An 18,320-nucleotide genomic window follows, 5' to 3' on the forward strand; every position below is an offset into this window, starting at 1 on the left:
TCTCATTATCAGAAACGGCGGCAGCAGTACAAAGGATCTGTTTCTACTCCTCGAAAGTTTCAACCTCTCTTCCTTACTGCTAGTCTAGTGTATGAAAAGAGCAAACTTTCTGCTCAGACATCCCAAGATAACTAAAGTAGCACCTCCTCAGCATGCTGAGGAGCATGGAATGTCTCCGTTCTTCCGTCTTACAGACTGGGCTCTGAAGCCAACCAGTGTTTAAGGCTCTCCCACCTCTGCTCCATTTGGCTTATTGCTTTGTGTGTGGGATTCAGGGAAATAGCTAATTAATATTAATATTAATAATCAATCTTAAGTTAATATTAAAATTAATAATAGCAGATTTATAGATCACAGGCATGGTCATGGTAGGCAAACCACTAACTTCATTTAATTAGGCACAAATGATCAAATAATACATCATCCCGACAGCTTCTTCCCTCCACCCATCCTTGTCCAGCACCTAGGATCCCGTTTACCCCAAAGTAGCTAATATGCCACATCATACATTTTCATCTTCAAGTCAGAATTACTTGAAGATGCACTAGTGTTAGGAGACTGAGGCCACAGAGGCTCGTCACAAGGGGTGAGAGGGCTTTCCAAGCACATGTGCATATGCTGGACCTGGCAGTCTTGGAGAACTTGCCAGCAGAGCGGTTATAGTCCAAGGGCAGGGAATGCCAAAAGTGGCCCACTGACAGAGCAGAGGAAGAGACCCCAGACAGTATACTTGAGAGGAGTGACACACAGCGTGCAAAACCACATTCTGAGCATCTCCCTTGCCAAATACACTTGGTCAATATGTACCTTGAGGGAATAGGTAGGTGACCTTCAGTGATTTCATCATCTTTCTATACCAAGGAGAGTAAGACAGAAGTAGGCAAAATTCCCAAAGAGGGAAGACTAAAGCAGAAAAGTTAAAATACGTGATCCTATGAAGCTTGTTAATGGAGGAAAACAAGAACTTGAACTGTTGCAAAAAAAAAAGGATTCCAAGCCAAAGCTCATGTAAACCATATCTGATAGCAAAAAGAGCACTTCATGAGACAAGAAAAGATTTCCCTCTCTTTGAGTCTCTACTCTGCTATACTCTGCCTCTCCGGGTGATCAGGAGTTATAAGAAACCAGGTAGTCCTGCTGTGCGAGCAGGCAGTGATTCTAGCCTGATCCTCAGGCAGTAGAGCAGGGTTACCAGAAAATATTTAGGGAGGAGACTATGAGATGCTCACAGCCCTAGCACTGGGACAAGCAAAGATAAAATATGGTTTTCTTAGCTGAAAACACCAAAACTCCACCCCCACAAGGGGTATTTATGAGTGACAGGGTGGGGCCTGGCCATAAGCAATTTTCCCCTGAACCCAGCTACAGCATTACTGAAGATGATGATCTCCTCGGTCATGTAGGGGCACAACGCTAGAGGCTTAAAATGAGCTCACGCTCAACTGCAAGTGTTAAGCTTCAGCATCTCTGATGTGGGATATAAGTGGTGAATCCTCCTGGGCAACCTAACAGAAGCAGTGGGACCATAACCACCAGGCACACGTGGGAAAGGGAGGGAACCTGCCATTTTCTTGTAATGTTCTGTGGCCTGCTGGAGGCGCAGCGGAGGGAAGTCCCAACCAGCTGCAACTCTTAGAGGAAAAGAAACACCACCTGGAGCATTAGTTCCAGTCAAGAACATTCTTAAGAAGGACAGAGTTCAAAATAAGGCTTTAGGAAGGCGGGGGTGGGGGGGTGTGTTTCTTTATGCTTTTGTGTTTCAATTCTATACAAATCTCTCTAAATATTCAGTATGGCTTTGAGCAACATGGATTAACAGATCATGTTCAATCTGCAGACATTTACAAAGTATCCTCTGTAAAAAGCTAGGTAATAAGCATCAAAATAGCAGGGCCAGGGACTTACTCACAGATGGGAAAATTAACCTAACCTGACCCTGTATAGGATTGAGTATTGTCCCACTCCCCTCCCCAATCACAATAAATCTGAAGTGTTCCAGCCTTGAAAGGTAGACTGTAGGAAAGAGATTGACGAGAGCTCCCAAATAATTGGGTGAGTTTTCTGAGAAGATGAACACAGCAAGAAAACCGTAGCTGATGCCATGTGGTCTGGTTCCATCCGCATCAGTGTCTTCCATGGACCCCATTGGGTCCAACAAGAAACTCCTCAGGGAGTAAGAAAAGTTAGGCTCAGATCTCCTTCTTCTCACGGCCAGCCACATTGACACATGTGCCAGCAGTACATTTAGAGGATTTGTGACTGAGTTTACTTAGCTTTTAGCTTTTTTGTGAAGGACACCAAAATTATGCTATTTCCCCTGCCCCCTGAAATCACTCATCAGCATGGCTCATTGCTTGAAGGACTTGGCAAGCCACTCTGCCTCAGAACAGAAGGCAAACACTATAGTGTATCAGGAAGAAAAGGCCTCTGAGTAATATACCACTTCCTTCTGCCCACTCCTCAGAGGCAAAAAATTAGTTCTACTTACAACATTTGAAATACTAATTTTAAAAAAATTAATAAAAATGATAATTTCCCTGTCAAAATCACATGAACATAAACAGTAAAGCAAAGTCTGTAGGGAGGGTATATGGATGCAGAACAGGTTTCTGAGGTGCAGTCAGCCTCCTTCTTGGTGTGGATGGGTGATGTCTCCTGGAGAATAGGCTGTCTGATCCCATCCTAGGTCTTCCTGCCCCAACTTTCTTTCCTTTGTAGCTGTCCTTAGGTTTAGTGTTGGAATCACAATTCGAAATTCAACAGAGAGCTTCTGAAGGTGATGGGACAGAGGGAGGGGACAGGAAAGAAGGGGATGAAAACTTAGTCTTCTTCATCCTCACTGATATCATAGGCTGCAGCCTTGTGCCTGGAGAGGTTTGCTGGGGAGGAAGGCGGGGAAGTCTTGCCAGAGAAGGGCCATCGGAAAGACGGGGATGGGGAGCGTTCCCGAGTGGGGCTGCTGCTGGGACTCTGCTTTGGACTGATGGCCTGTAGCATCCGGCCTTTACCCTCTTTCAGCATATGTTTCTGGGGAGACCAAAAGGAAGAATTAGAAGAAACCGAGGGATCCTACTAAATCACCACTGGAGGATCTGAGACTTTAAATTATCATGAGTGTCCTGTGCAATGCCAAAAGTGATGAAATACGCTAGGGGAGGGATACACCTAAAATTTTAAGCAATTTCCTCCCTAAAATAGTCCAGGCTATGCTTCTTATCTAAGGGTTCCTACCTGTTATCCATAGTCACCCAATTCTCGATGACTGTGTCAAAGGAATTCTTAAATGGCTACTTGGTCCAGAGTCTAAGCTCCAGACAAAGACAAAGGAACTCACTCAGACAAAGGGGTGCTTATCCTAGTTTGAGAGCTCTCTGAAAAGGAAATTCTATATTCTCCCTAAATAATCTGTTCTGGTATCAAATACTTTCACAGTTAGATGCTTCTTGATATCTTTTTTTTTTTTTTTTTTGCTTCTTGATATCTTAAGGCTCACTTGCTAAATAACTACACTCACCTTCTATTTGGCTTAAAAAGACCTTGTTACTCCTCAAGGACAGAACTCTCACCTCACCCAGCAGCTCTGCAGCAGCTGTTTGTACTGGAGGCAGCTTTCTTTCTACTGTTCTTTGTTCTTTCCTTTCCTTTTTATCTAAAACTATAATATAAAAGCAAACTGGGCAAGGTCACTTGCTTATCACCAGATTTGGAGACAGAGAGCTGGCAATATTATTTAGGAGAATGTGTAACCTCTTTCTGTAATGAGTTTAAACAACTTTTTGGGGACAGTTGAAATATAGTTCTGCCCAGTATCAGGAACAGATAACTACTTAATGTTGATGTCCCTTTCTATAATGCTATAATTCTTCACACAGCATGAAAATTACCTAAATTTTCCTGAAATTCCCTAAATTGTCCACCAGGAAAGAACATACCAGAGCTCCTTCTGGACCAAACATTTCCAGGAAACTTCCAATGAATTCTCGGGATTTCTCCTCCCATTTCTGAATGAGATCAATGCTTTTTTCCTCCACCTTCTGAACAAATTCTTTTGACTTTTCTTCCACATCTTTCACTTTCTTCTTTACTTTATCAACCCGCTCCTGCAAGTGGTATTTCTTCTCCTAAGTAAAGAAATAATTGTTTTAAGAAATAATACTCACTCTGATCTCCATTCCGAAGGGAGAAGAAAAAAGTTTCAGCACGTTACTGACATGATTTCCAGTCGTCAGAATTTCACTTCACCCTAATCTCTTGTTTCTCTAGCATAGTAACAGATTAAATATACTCTGGATGGTCAATCTTATATGAAAGTGATAATTCAAACATTATAGAAGCCTGCATTAAACTAAAGATATAGAGTATGCTCAGTAACCATTGGGTATATAGCCAAATGAAGTCAGATTTTTTAAGACTACATTAAAACTAATGATGTACTATATGTTGGCTAACTGAACATAATAATTAAAAAAAAAACATAAACTTGGAACATAAACATGCCCAACATAACCCAAACCCCACTCTAGATGAAGATATGTAAGGAGCCACAGGATAACTGCACAATATTTCCAAGAATAAGACAACTCTCATAGGTTGAAGTAGCGGATCTTTTACTTAATTTGTTTATGGTATTGATGTTTTCCTGCTATCACTGGCTTATTCTATGATTTTAGAAGAGCTTTTGGTTCTGTTTTTTAGTGTTTAGAGGTCTGTTTGCTCATCTGCAAAATGAAGATACCCTATGGTCCTACCAGCTTCCCTAAACAGAAGGGAAAATGGTATAGATCGGGGGGAGGTTTAGCCAAAGGAAAAGTATATTCATAATTTCTAGATCATAAAGGGGAACGGGAATATGTTTAATATTTTTAAACACCTGAAAAAGATTCTGTAGTAGGTGGTTAACAACAGCTAGGGTTTATCTGCAAAGCTAAACATATTTGATGAAGCCATTTCACCTATTCATTATTCACACAACCGGCAGCAGGTAGGGGAGCATGGTAAACTACTTGTACAGAAGATATAGTTAGCAGCTTTCTTCTTTTAAAATCAACTTTATTAAGATACAATTTATATACAAAATGTATAGCAGTTCGTTTCTAAAAGGCAATATTAAGCTAAGATAAACTATGCTTTCATAAATCAAATTTTAAAACCGAGGTCCACATGCCCTGAGAAATTACAAGCAAAATGTTGTGGGTGCCATTATCCACACAGGGAGAGGATCCATAGCTTTCACTAGATTTTCCCAAAGACCATCCAATCCAAAAAAAAAAAAAAAAAAAAAAAAGTATGAACTGTGGTTTTAAATATATTTGATACAAATACTGTACTATGTTAAGTAACATATTCTTATTTAATTGGCTGTGTATTTTTATATCAATGTGTTGACTGATACTAGACCATAAAGGCAGAGAATGCCTCTGTTTTATTCTCTTTGTAAAGCTTAGCACAGTGTAATCAGCAAAGAGGCACTCACTGAATTTTGGAGGCGACAGTTACAGCAGACAGAAAAGCAACTTTAGCTCAGATGAGGTAGGAGGTAAACATGTGTCCTATAGGGCCAGGGAACTCTGGGATGAAGCTGGAACTCACATTGATAAAGCTGACATTGAGCTCCTTTGCTGTGTAGCCCCTCTGTAGATTCCGTCTGGCATACACATCATAGTCCCGGACAATTCGGGTGATGATGTCTGATGTAGAGATACCTTCTGTCCTCTGTGTTGGTGCAAACATACCTAATTAAAGAACACACACATACACTGTGACATTCTGGTTAACTCAGGCCATAGGACTAGATGGAAACCAGGAGCAACATTCTTTTTCTCAAAAAATGATCTTCTATTACTAAGTGAAGTCTGGAGATACTGACATACAGGAGGAAGACTGAATCAAAGGCTAGGGTAAGGAAAGGAAGAACTATATGGCCCTAATATTAAAATATATATATATATGGGCCTGGGAGTTTCCTAAAATTAAAATAGGTATCAAAAGTAGATGCTTAGGGATGCCTGGGTGACTCAGTCTGTTAAGCCTCTTCTTTTGGCTCAGGTCATGATCCTAGGGTCCTGGGATCGAGTCCCACATTGGGCTCCTTGCTCAGTGGGGAGCCTACTTCTCCCTCTGCCGGCTGCTCCCCCTGCTTGTGCTTTCTCTCTCTTTCTCTCTCTCGGACAAACAAACAAAATCTTAAAAAAAAAAAAAAAAGTAGATGCTTAGACCGCGAATTGATGGATATCAGTGCTATGCTCACCTAAACCTCTTACCTGAAGTGTGACTGAAAGTAGATATTGAATTTCTAAGTGTATAAATTTTCCTTTGTAACATAGCAATGTCATTGATTCTCTGTTGCTGCCCCTGAGACTTCATAAAGTGAGGATGTAGATCAGCTTACTTACCTGCTTCCTTGATGTGCTTATAAACATCATCGCTCCCAGCAGAAGAATAAGGGATGTCATCATGGGCTACAAAATCAATCTGAAATAAGGAAACATCATTTAAAACTGAGGATCAATGACATCAGAAAGAACCAGTAAATATTCTCCCAGAAAATACTCTCCCAGATTCAGAATAAAGGACAAGGAGAGGCCAGGCCTCAAGTGGACTTTTTTTCTTTATCTCTCTTTGCCTTGCTTCATAATTCTGTGATTCGTTCATAAGCCACACAATTTAATTTTTTATCTGTTTATCACTCACAAATATGAAGTTGACCAGTTTCTTTTTTTTTAGCTAATTCTCCTGGTAAGTGCTACCCTTACACTGCACACCAGTCACCATGCTGTAGTAAACACGACTGGAGGATTTGCTGGTGTGTTAGTGAGTGGAGCTGAGGAAATCTCCCCATCCTCCTGGGTCTATAAAGATTGGTCAAATAAGGTTTCTAAAAATATACAAAAGAGGTCACTTCTTCCTTAGCTGGTTTCTCTCTCAGACCATGAGATGAGTGGGAATATAAAAATAGCAACCAAGAGCCCTTTTACTAGAACAGATACATCTATACTCCTGAGGAATGTGAAACTCAAAGCCATGAAAGACATTTAGGTCTTGGGCTCTATCATTTAACTACTGTCAATACCTCTTGCAACAGTGCTAACCTTACTTACTTAGTCATTCCTATGTAGGCCATATGCCCTTTACTAATGTAATTGCTAATATGACTATACCTAATTCCCAGAAGCCAGTAGTGTGAAGCATGCCTATCAGGACTGTGTCAGAGACTCTCAGCTAACATCCTGATTACCTATGAACAATTTGTCAGGGATTGGTAGGCTGCAAAGTGAAAATAAGAATGGTGGCCAAGTAAGACTGCTGGCTGAGGATTCACTGCTAACAAAGAGAAAAGGGAAGTTAAAAGTTCCTCTAACCTCTTCTGCCGGGGCCTTCCTGGCTCTGGTTGCTGAAAATAATCTTATTCACCACCTTTAGTACCACTGGCTCCCAAGTATTGATATAGAAAAGCTACAGAACTATAAAAGGTCTGTCCTAATCCCAAATAGTTTTAACAGATACCCTTTAGCTTCAGGCCTACTCCCAAGTATTGCTTTTAAAGCACTTTGGCTACGTTTGTTCTTTCTGCCTCATTGAACAGCTCACCTTTGACATTCCACATAGTCCTGCTGAGAACTGACAATATGCTTGCTGGTTTCTCAAGCTTGGGGACCTCAACCTGACCTGATAAACTCTTCTCACCTTTCATACCCACCTTTTAGAGGAAACCTGTTTCTTTAACTTGAGAATTAAAAGGAGTGAGGGGTTTTATACTACTAACTCAACGAATAAAAATGAGAAACCTCCTGGTTTCTGATGCCATACAACTTCTAGCCCAAAATTGAAGCCATGAAACTAGATTTAAATCAATATAAAAGAACTCTATGTTTATCCATCTTGTTTCCTGGAACCCTCTGAGAGCACAGCTCAGGCTCTGTATATTCTACAGGACTGGTATGTTAGGAGGATGGACACATTCATAGTGTGGGGGTATGAAAATCATTTAACTGAAGAGTTCAGTTTCTAACCCTGCTACTGTGTATCCTGGACCAGGTTATTTGGTTTCTCTGGCTCTATTCTCATATGTAAAGTAGAAAGACTAGCTACCCAATAAGATTGCTTTGGGGAGCAAATGAAATATAATGGATATAAAAGTGCTTATAAACCTCCAAACACCATATAAATGTCAGGGATGATCATTATTAGTAGTAATATCACTGTCATCTCTTCTATGTGAAATTTATATAGAGCACAGAAGTAAAAAAAGGCTAGTGGAAAACTACCCCAAGTCCCAGAAGTCTTGAGAGTGGAGGGAATTCCAGAACAAGGGATGGGGACGTGTGTTCAGTTTCTTACCCGGTGTTCTGCCAGGAACTCTGGGGTCAGGGTCCAGGGGGCATTCCTCACCACCTCATCCACATAGCGGCAGTGCTGCACTGCGTCATAGCGCTCATTTTCATTCATCACTGTGAAGCCTTTGAAGTTGTGCGTAAGCTCATCACTGCAAACTGAGTTCACCACACCACAGAGTCATAAGTCAAAGTCCTCTTTGCTTAACCATTCCTCAGTCACCAATCTCTCCCATTTCCTAGGACTGTAACCAATCTTCCCACCAGAAAAGAATTTCCTGGGTACAGCTCAGTCAGAGTAACAATGTTTTTCCTTATCCAAGATACACCTTCAGGACCAAGTACTCACTAAAAAGTATCTTCACGCTTTGGAGAGAAGATACAACAAGGGCCTAAAATCTTTGGCTTTGAAATTAACCTACTGTGAATTTCTGCATCACTTAAGTTTTTAAAAATGTTTTCTTATATTTTCTTAAGACTGTACTGGATCACATAACATTTGCTTAACAGACTTTTGCACTTCGGTTGATTCAAAATGATAAACAGGGCTGCCTGGGTGACTCGGTCAGCTGAGCATTTGATACTTGGTTTCAGCTTAGGTCATGATCTCAGGGTTCTGGGATCGAGCCCTGTGTCAGGCTCCATGCACAGCATAGTCTGCTTCTCCTTCTCAATCCCTCACTGCTTAACCCCCTCCTACCACCCTCCCACACTCTCTCAAATAAATAAATAAAATCTTAAAAAAAAAAAAACAAAAAAAAAAACAACCTGTAATCTAGAATGGGGGACCCTGGTGGTGGGTATTATGGAGGGCACATATTGCAAGGAGCACTGGGTGTGGTGCATAAAAAATGAACTCTGTTACACTGAAAAGAAATTAAATTTAAAAAAATAGAAAAAAAATAAAAAATAAATGAAAAACAAAACAAAACAAAAAACTGGACCTCTCAGGTCAGAGTGCTTGGAGCTTCTCTCACCAGGTTTATATAATTCATATACTTCATGTTTTAGAGAGGCTGTTCCATATCTCTCATTTAAAAACCAAAACAAGGGGCCCCTGGGTGGCTCAGGGGGTTAAGCCTCTGCCTTCGGCTCAGGTCATCATGATAATAGGGTCTTGGGATCAAGCCCCGCATTGGGCTCTCTGCTCAGTGGGGAGCCGGCTTCCCCCCCTCTCGTTGCCTGCCTCTCTGCCTACTTGTGATTTCTCTCTGTCAAATAAATAAATAAATAATCTTTAAAAAAAAAAAAACAAAAACCAAAACAACAGCCAGTATTCATGTTATAATAGGAGAAAAAGACTGCTATAATTTTTTTTTTTCCTAGAAAGCACCTAAAGTCATCAGATGTTTTCTTACCTCCTACAATGAGGTATGTATTAGGGAAAAGGTTCTTTGCTTGCATCAGAGCCCGGGCATGACCACAGTGAAATAAGTCAAATATTCCATCAGCATAAACTCTCACAGGCCGATTACCTAAATCCAAAGGAAAGAATTTATCACAAAAACACTGATTCAATACCTCATATTTGACAAATGGAAATGACACTGTGTTCCATCTTTGCATATCCCTCTCTCAAGGTGTTCTCTGGATATTCACTCTAATGGAAAGGTGGGTTGGGGTTGTGAGAATAATATCAGACTTCTTTGGCTCCAAAGATACTTTTGATATCACATCCATTGACTCTGTTAGCCTGAATTCATCAAACTGCTCATGGAACTGGATTTCATGATTGCTTTTTCTTGAAGTTATTTTAGAAGTGAATGGGAAGGGGTGGCTAGGTGGCTCAGTCAGTTAAGTGTCTGTCTTCTGCTCAGGTCATGATCCTAGTTAGGGTTTTAGGATTGAGCCCCACATCAGGCTCTGCCCAGCTGGGAGCCTGTTCTCCCTCTCCCTCTGCCACTTGTGTTCTCTTGCTTGCTCACTCACACTGTCGCTCTCAAATGAATAAATAAAGTCTTGAAAAAAAAAGTGAATGGGAAGAGTTACATAGTGTATGTGTCCTAAACTTCAAAATCCTCACTGTCAGCTTATGCTTAAATTTCAGTCATGTTTAAACAGAATATAGTTAAGCTATACTCTCGCTGCTTATTCTCTCATTTTCAGGCTGCTTGATTACTAATAACTAAGCTTTGCTTTGAAAATAAACCTCCCTCCAATTGCCCAGTGAGTAAGAAGTGATCCAGAGGGGTGAGATAGAGAAGGTGAAAGTAAGTATCAGTTACCAATTTATTGCTTCTCAGTCCCAGTCACCCTCAATACCCCCTCTGTGATAACAGATGGGATTCCTTCAAGTATTTCTCCCTGACAGCGAACATGATATTATACTTTCTCAGCAGAGGGCGATATACTAAGTTTGAAAGTCAAATATAAATCTTACAGGACTTTATATTAGTGCCTTTCCTTTTTTCTCCGTTAGTGAGAATAACAGAGACCAGATTGTCAATTTATTGTTAGTAGTAGTAGACCATGAAAGAAAAGCCAAGAAATGACTTCTTGGGGGTACAAGATTAATACCAAAGCCAAACACACACACTGAGAATGGAATTGACATAACAGTTACTCATGCTTCAAATAATAAATCTAACAAGTCCTAGGAACATAATCCCATATGTGTATAAAAGAAGAGTATTTAACTATAGCAGCAGAAAATAATAGTAGGAACAGCTACATCATTCTGGGAAAGAAGGGGAGCCTCATCAGATATACCATACTGAAGGAAGGGATAAGACACATCTCCTCCTTTCTTAAGGAGGAGAAAACTGGGGGGCACCTGGGTGGCTCAGTGGGTTAAAGCCTCTGCCTTCAGCTCAGGTCACGATCCCAGGGTCCTGGGATCGAGCCCCGCATCAGGCTCTCTGCTCAGCAGGGAACCTGCTTCCCTTCCTCTCTCTCTGGCTGCCTCTCTGCCTACCTGTGATCTCTGTCTGTCAAATAAATAAATAAGATCTTAAAAAAAAAAAAAAAAAAGGAGGAGAAAACTGGTTCTCAGGTTTGTGGACATTTCTTTCCAGATAGCTTTATCCATAAATAAGTAGCTTTTAAACTGAGAAATTATACACTGGTGATAGAAATATAAATTGGTACAACTTTTAAGGGCAATTAGAGGGATGCCTCAGCAGGGAGTCTGCTTCTCCCTTCCCCTACTTGCGCCCGTGCACAGTGTGTGCATGCTCTCTCTCAAATAAATAAAATCTTTTTTTAAAAAGGCAATTAGACAATATCTATTAAAAGACAAATAAATGCTTTTACCCTTTTTTTCTGGAAAGTACCTAAAGTCATCAGATGTTTTCTTATCTCCTACAACGGCCCAGCTATACCTACAATGGCCCAGCTATTCCAATTCTAGGAATTTATTTCACAGATAGATTTGTAAATACGTATGTTACTCAATGCAGCATAGTTTGTAATAATAAAAGTTTGGAAACAGCCTAAATTTCAATGGAAGGACTGAATGTACCACGATACACCCACTAAGAGGGTGGGAGGGAGGGATATTGGGCGGCTGTGAGATAGTGATAATAGGAAGACATTTCACTCTGTGCCCTGTTTGTACTTTATGAATGTTAGGCCATGGGAATGTCCTGGTTTTATAACACAGGATACTATAAAATTTAAAAATAATAAAATTTTTAAATAAAATAGATATGCCACTATAATGAAAAACAAATAGTATAATAGATTTAAGAGTCAGAAAAAATTATAGCTCCAACTTAACTACCAGCCTCCTTCCTCTGTAATCTTAACCTCCTTAAGACTCAGTTTCCTCATCCATAAACCAAAGCAAAAGAAAACATAATCTGAGGAGCATAATGTCTTCTACATCCTAGATCATAAACATGAAGTAACTAAAAAAGCATAGAATACAAAATTAAGAATATTTGTTGTTTCTCTGACATTAGCGTACAGCTGGGCAAAGCAAGATGAGGGGGATTTATCTCCATAAACACATTTCCAGGATGGTGGAAAGAGTAAAGAATGCTGTTGATCAACCGGTTGTTTGCCAGGGTTAATCATCTGGTTATCAAGCCAAGTCACCACCGAACCCTTTTTCAGACCAAACTCCAGATGTGCTTCTTGGCCTCTTCAGTGTTTCCCCAGCCTCCTATCTCAATTCCCCATGACTTACCCCCAAGTCTTTGGCAAACCCAGACTAATACAGTAACCAAATGGCCAGAAGAGACCACCGTTGAATGAGAAAATGAGGGAACAAAGCACAAGTTATTCACTCTTTTACCAAGTGTCTACTGGCTAGGATGGCCAAATCCTCATTCATATGTTGTCTCAGCATATTATTAAGAGCAACCCCCTTTCACTTTCAAAATGATCCTGATTTGTATTATATTATAGTCCTTGCATTACTGTTGGCTAAATAAATACACGTTCTCCTTTAGGCAGAACCAATCTGTTTCAATTTTTTTATATATTTTTGATATATCCATCTTTTGATATATTCTCTCAAATACCTATCACCAAAACTTCTGTCCCAACACATTCCACTACCCTTCAGACTTTGCCTTTTTCCCCCCCTTCTCCTAGAAAACATACTGCTGACTTTTTTCTTTCATCTTCCAAAAGAAATAAGCTTTTCATCTCTTCAGCCGTATTTGTTTTTTGTCTGGGTAGTAAGTTTTCTCCTATATTATACCAACTTCTTTCTTTTATTCCCTTAACCTCCTTAGTGAAAACATGGTATGTGGTGAAGAAGAATGCCCCTTTGTACTAGTTATTGGTTTAAAATTCATTAATAGTGGCATGTGTAAATTCTTTATTGGTTTACTCCTTGTCCAACACTGGCATTAATAGTTACGTGGTTATTTCATGTAAGACTGAACAGACGGAATGTGATATAGGAGAACTACTAGAGACCAAATTAGACCAGCAAATTTTATAGGCTAATTTGTGATTCTTTGTTCCACCTAAAATGCAATCAGATTGCCAATGGCCTTCTATTATTTATAACTAATGTCTACAAAGACTCCAGGGTGAAAAGAACACAAAGATGGAAAAACTTAGGCTTTAGTTTCAATTCTATCACTAATTATTTGTTTTACCATAGGGGAACTTTCACTTCTTAGTTTCTGTGGACTTCAATTTCTTCATGTATATAATGAAGAGATGATAAAGTAGATAATCTCAAAAAATGACTTAAAAATTCTATTCTAAAATTGTTAAAAATTAAATTAGTTGGTGCTTGTTAATTATAAGCTTCAAAACTTGGGAATAGTACACATGCACACACAAACATTTTATGTACCACAGGTGGTTTGTGGAAAGATTAGCAATAAGCTGGGTAATATAGATAATGTGATCAGATCTGGGTGAGGTACCACATTCTGAATGTGTGTTATCAGAGAGAACATGAAAAGACATTGCCTTCAACAGGTCTATTATCATATCTGAATGTGATCCTTGAACTGTCTGATGACATTTTGAAATCTGACCTGCTGCCACTACACCATTTTGTTGTCATTGTACCCTACCCCATTGGCCTGCTTATTACTCAAGGGGATTAGTAAGAGTTAAAAACAAGAGTAAAACAACAATATAATTAAGCATTTACTTACAAGGAGTTCCTCTGCTGGCTTCTTCCATAGTTACCCTGACATAGGGCTTACTAAAGTCGACTTCAATTTCATCAGAAAAAGGAGCTGGCTGCTGTAAGCCCTTAAGAAGAGGAAAGTGAAGAAAAACAAGGTTAAGTTCAATGGTACAAACTGAAATACTCAAAAAATGGCAGCTTTAAAGAACAATCAGTTATTCAATATACTGGTGATTAAATTCCTCCTAAATCATGTAACAAAAGAAAAAAAGGCATTTCAAAATGGCAAGTGAAAGTTGCAACCTTTTATCAAATGGGTACGTCAGTAAATCATGATATGAAAGATAAATGTCTTACTGGTGATTTCAGGGTAATATTGAGAAAGGTGGCTGGGAAACTAGGCACAGTCCCAACTAACTGGGTCCTAAATAACGGCTCCTCCACTGTCTGGCAGAACACACACCCTGTTCTATGTCATGAAACCACCAAAATTCTTAAGCTCATTTTCATACCACTTCAACTAGGGGATTAGCTAGGCAAATAGCTCCTGTATGCTTTATCAATTGCGATTATCACTGTATAATGCTTTACACTGCAAGTATGTTCTAATCCTCACAACAGCCCTGTGAGGCAAGATGTACAATAATCCTCGATTTATTTATTTATTTAAGATTTTATTTATTTATTTATTTATTTGACAGAGAGAGAAATCACAAGTAGGCAGAAGTAGGTAGAGCGGCAGGCAGAGAGAGAAGGAGAAGCAGGCTCCCCGCCGAGCAGAGAGCCCGATGTGGGGCTCAATCCCAGGGCCCTGGGATCATGACCGGAGCTGAAGGCAGAGGCTTAACCCACTGAGTCACCCAGGTGCCCCAATAATTCTCAATTTAAAGATAAGGAAAACAAGGTTCAAATAAATTACATGAAATTACTCAGAGGCAAAGCTGAAATAAGAATACAGGAATGCTCTTTCCTCTACAGAGGAAAGTCTTACTTAAGAGTTTTTGTTAATACTCTTAAGTATTTTATTCTATTTGTTGCTATTGTGAAGGGAATTGTTTTTCTTAAGTTTATTTTTGGATTGTTACTTGCTAGTATATAAAAATGCAAATTGATTTATATGTGCAAATGTTGTGTCTGTGTGTATAATTTCAGATGATTTTTGTATATTGATTGTGGCCCTGTGACTTTGCTAAACTCAATTATTAGTTGAAGCACTTTGGTAGATTCCTTAGGATTTTCTACATATGAGATCATGTCATCTATGACTAAAGATGTTCTATTTCTTTCCAATTTGGATGCCTTTAGTTTCCTTTTTATTATCCCTTATTGCCTTAGGTGGAATCTCTAGCACAATGCTGAACAGAAGTAACAAGGACAAATATCTTAGGGGTGAAGTATGCAATCTTTTACCATTAAACATTATGTTAACTGTAGGTTTTTTTGTGGATGCCGTTTATCAACTGAGGAATTGCCCTTCTTTTTGCAATTTGTTGAAAGTTTTTATAATAAATAGGTGTTGGATTTTGTCACATGCTTTTTCTGTATTACTGAAACAATCAAATTCTGGTTTTGTCTTGTTAATTATGGTGTATTAGATTAATTGATTTTAGGATGTCAAACCAACCTTGCATTCCAGAGTGAAATCCCCCTTGGTCATGCTATATAGATCTTTTTATATATTCCTAGATTTGTTAATATATTGTTAAGGATTTTTTCCTCTAAGTTTGTGAGAAATTTTTAACTATGGTTTTTTTTTTTCCCCTGGATTTGATGTTTGGTTTCATAAAATGGGATAGAAAGTATTCTCTATTTTCTGAAACTGGTCAGAACAGGAAACTATTTCTTCCTTAAGTATTTGGAAGAATTCATCAATGAAGCAGCTAGGACTGGTCTTGTCTTTGTGAGAAGATTTTTAAAAATTAATTCAATTTTTTTTTTAACTTGAGATAAGTCCATTCAGATTTTTTATTTCATTTTGGGTTAGTCTTGATAATTTGTCTTTCTTTAAATTGTCAATTATTTTGGCATTCAGTTGTTTATAACATTCCCTTATAATTATTTTAATTTCTGTTGGGCTATAGTAATGTTTGCTTAGAATTTTTAATTCTAAATAGATTACATCATGATCGGGCTGAATCCAGGGACTGGGAAGACACTGTTTTGTTTTGTTTTCAGAAAAGGATGGATTTTTTACAATTAGATTTTAGATTTATTTATTTATTTGAGAGAGAAAGTATGAGTAGGGGGAGAGGCAGAGGGGTAGAATCCTCAAGCAGACTCCCGCTCTGCGTACTGAGCCTGACTCCGGGTTCACCATGAGATCATAACCTAAGAGAAACTAAGAGTTGGATGCTCAACTAATTGAGATACCCAGGTGACTTCCTTTAAGACTAGGTTTTAAAATTAAAATGCATTTCTTTTTGAGGCACCTGGGTGGCTCAGCTGGTTGGGTGTCCAACTCTTGATTTTAGCTCAGGTCATGATCAGGATTGTAAGCAGGGAGACTGCTTAAGATTCTCTCTCCTCTTCCTCTACCCCTCCCCACTGTATGTTTGCTCTCTCTCTCTAAAAATAAATAAATCTTAAAAAAAAAATTCTTTTTACAAATCACTTCTATAATAAGCTAAGTTTAAGATATGCTAAAGCTGGGGCGCCTGGGTGGCTCAGTGGGTTAAGCCTCTACCTTCGGCTCAGGTCATGATCTCAGGGTCCTGGGATGGAGCCCTGCATCAGGCTCTCTGCTCAGCGGGGAGCCTGCCTCCTCCTCTCTCTGCCTGTCTCTGCCTACTTATGATCTCTGTCTGTTCAATAAATAAATAAAATCTTTTAAAAAAAAAAGCATATGCTATTCACAAAATAATACATAATTTATGATTCTATCTATATAAAGTTCAAAAACAGGCAAAGCTAATCTATAATGACTAAGAAGCCACAGGAAATGGAGGAAATTAAGTGGATTTCTTAGATAAAGTGGATACTGACAAGCAGGGACGTGAGAGTCTTCTGGGAATACTGGTGATTACGTGTGTGTGTGTGTGTGTGTGTGTGTGTATAAACATATTGAGCTGTACACTTAAAGTTTGTATACTCTTCTATATTTAAGTTATACCTCAAGAAACAAATGACATTTGGGCATAAAAAGGAATGCAGTACTGATACATGCTACAACAGGAATCCTGAAATCTTGAAAACATTATGCTAAGTAAAAGAAGCTGGCCACAAAGGACCACTTATTGTATGATTCCATTTATATGTAATGTCCAGAATAAAAAAATTTATACAGAAAGTACATTAGTGGTTATATAGGGCTTGGAGGATTAGGGAGAAAGGGAGAGTAACTGCTAATGGGTACTAGGCTTCTCTCTGGGGTGACGGAAATGTTCTAAAATAGATTATATGACAGTTGTCCACCCTGAATATTCTAAAAACCATTCCTTGCACACTTTAAATGGGTATGTGCATTATAATTATATATGAATTATATCAATAGTTTATATATATTTATATATAAAAACAGGTAAAAATCTGCAAAACAAATAGAAAAAAAGTGTTTAACAATAGTACATATAGATCAAAGACAAGCTTTACTGTGTCTCTTAAAGTTATTACCAGTGGTATACTGGAGTTGGTTGTTAAATATTCAGGAATTTTGTGGGCCAGTTATTAAATCATTGGTAATCTAATCTCAGCCACAGAAATCATCAAATGCTACATATCAGAGGGTTTTTTCGCCTGCAGTGAGCCAGTTTAGTAGGATACCACTGGTTATCTTGTGTACTTAGAAAGAGACCAGTTCAGAGGTTATTATAGGGAGAAGAAAATGGACTTACAGATTTTTCCATTAATGTTGCAGTGGGAGTAGAAAGGGTGGCAGATTTTGTAAAGGAAGAATGGGTAGAATATGGTAAAAAGAAAAAATATTGTCACAAGAAAAAAGAGGCATTTACAATGAATTTTTGAACTGAAAATAAGATTGTAGTACAAGTAGTATAGTAGCAGGAATGGGGATGTTTTTTTAAGAAGGAGTTGAGATTAAAGAAAATGAGAACTGAGACAAGGCTTTGAATTTGGAGATTCAAATGACTATTAGAGACCTTCTAGAATATATTAATAAAAGAACACCAGTGCCTTTTAAAAAATTGGAAGAAAAAGGAAAAAAGTAGTAATAATCTCTCATTAGCTATGTGTATCTATAAAAGGAATGAAAAAAACTGAAAGGTACCTAGAAGAGACAGAAAGATCAAGTGACTTTTTTTTTAAGTTAAGGACATCTGTACATATCAAAGACAGAAGAAAAGAAGCCAGAGACTGAAAATACTGGAAAAGGAAAAACAGAAGAGTCTAGAGAAATGGTACAGAATGGCTTCAAAGGAAAGCAGGGGGGAACATACTAGCTTTAGAAATAAGAAGGATCACCCTTTTCTAAAAGCAGAAAGGAAGGTGATAAA

At 38.7% G+C, this 18,320-nt stretch overlaps 1 protein-coding gene across 4 annotated transcripts in view; it reads right to left on the minus strand.

The window, feature by feature from the left end:
- Positions 1 to 18,320, minus strand: part of PCYT1A (phosphate cytidylyltransferase 1A, choline) — a 63,034-nt gene that overhangs the window by 17,296 nt on the left and 27,418 nt on the right. For 3 of the 4 annotated variants that reach the window (XM_046001868.1, XM_046001869.1, XM_046001870.1), the window contains exons 3-9: positions 13,898 to 13,997; positions 9,689 to 9,805; positions 8,338 to 8,489; positions 6,393 to 6,471; positions 5,590 to 5,732; positions 3,933 to 4,121; positions 1,046 to 3,027 (exon numbers count right to left, since the gene is read on the minus strand). In XM_046001868.1, coding sequence (XP_045857824.1) covers positions 2,821 to 3,027; positions 3,933 to 4,121; positions 5,590 to 5,732; positions 6,393 to 6,471; positions 8,338 to 8,489; positions 9,689 to 9,805; positions 13,898 to 13,997 — 987 coding nt within the window. In that variant the 3' untranslated portion in view covers positions 1,046 to 2,820. Of the gene's footprint in view, positions 1 to 1,045; positions 3,028 to 3,932; positions 4,122 to 5,589; positions 5,733 to 6,392; positions 6,472 to 8,337; positions 8,490 to 9,688; positions 9,806 to 13,897; positions 13,998 to 18,320 lie in introns of those variants that run through there. The other variant, XM_046001871.1, reaches the window with a different exon arrangement.

This window comes from Meles meles, chromosome 4, assembly GCF_922984935.1.
Source record: "Meles meles chromosome 4, mMelMel3.1 paternal haplotype, whole genome shotgun sequence".
Lineage (NCBI taxonomy): Eukaryota > Metazoa > Chordata > Mammalia > Carnivora > Mustelidae > Meles > Meles meles.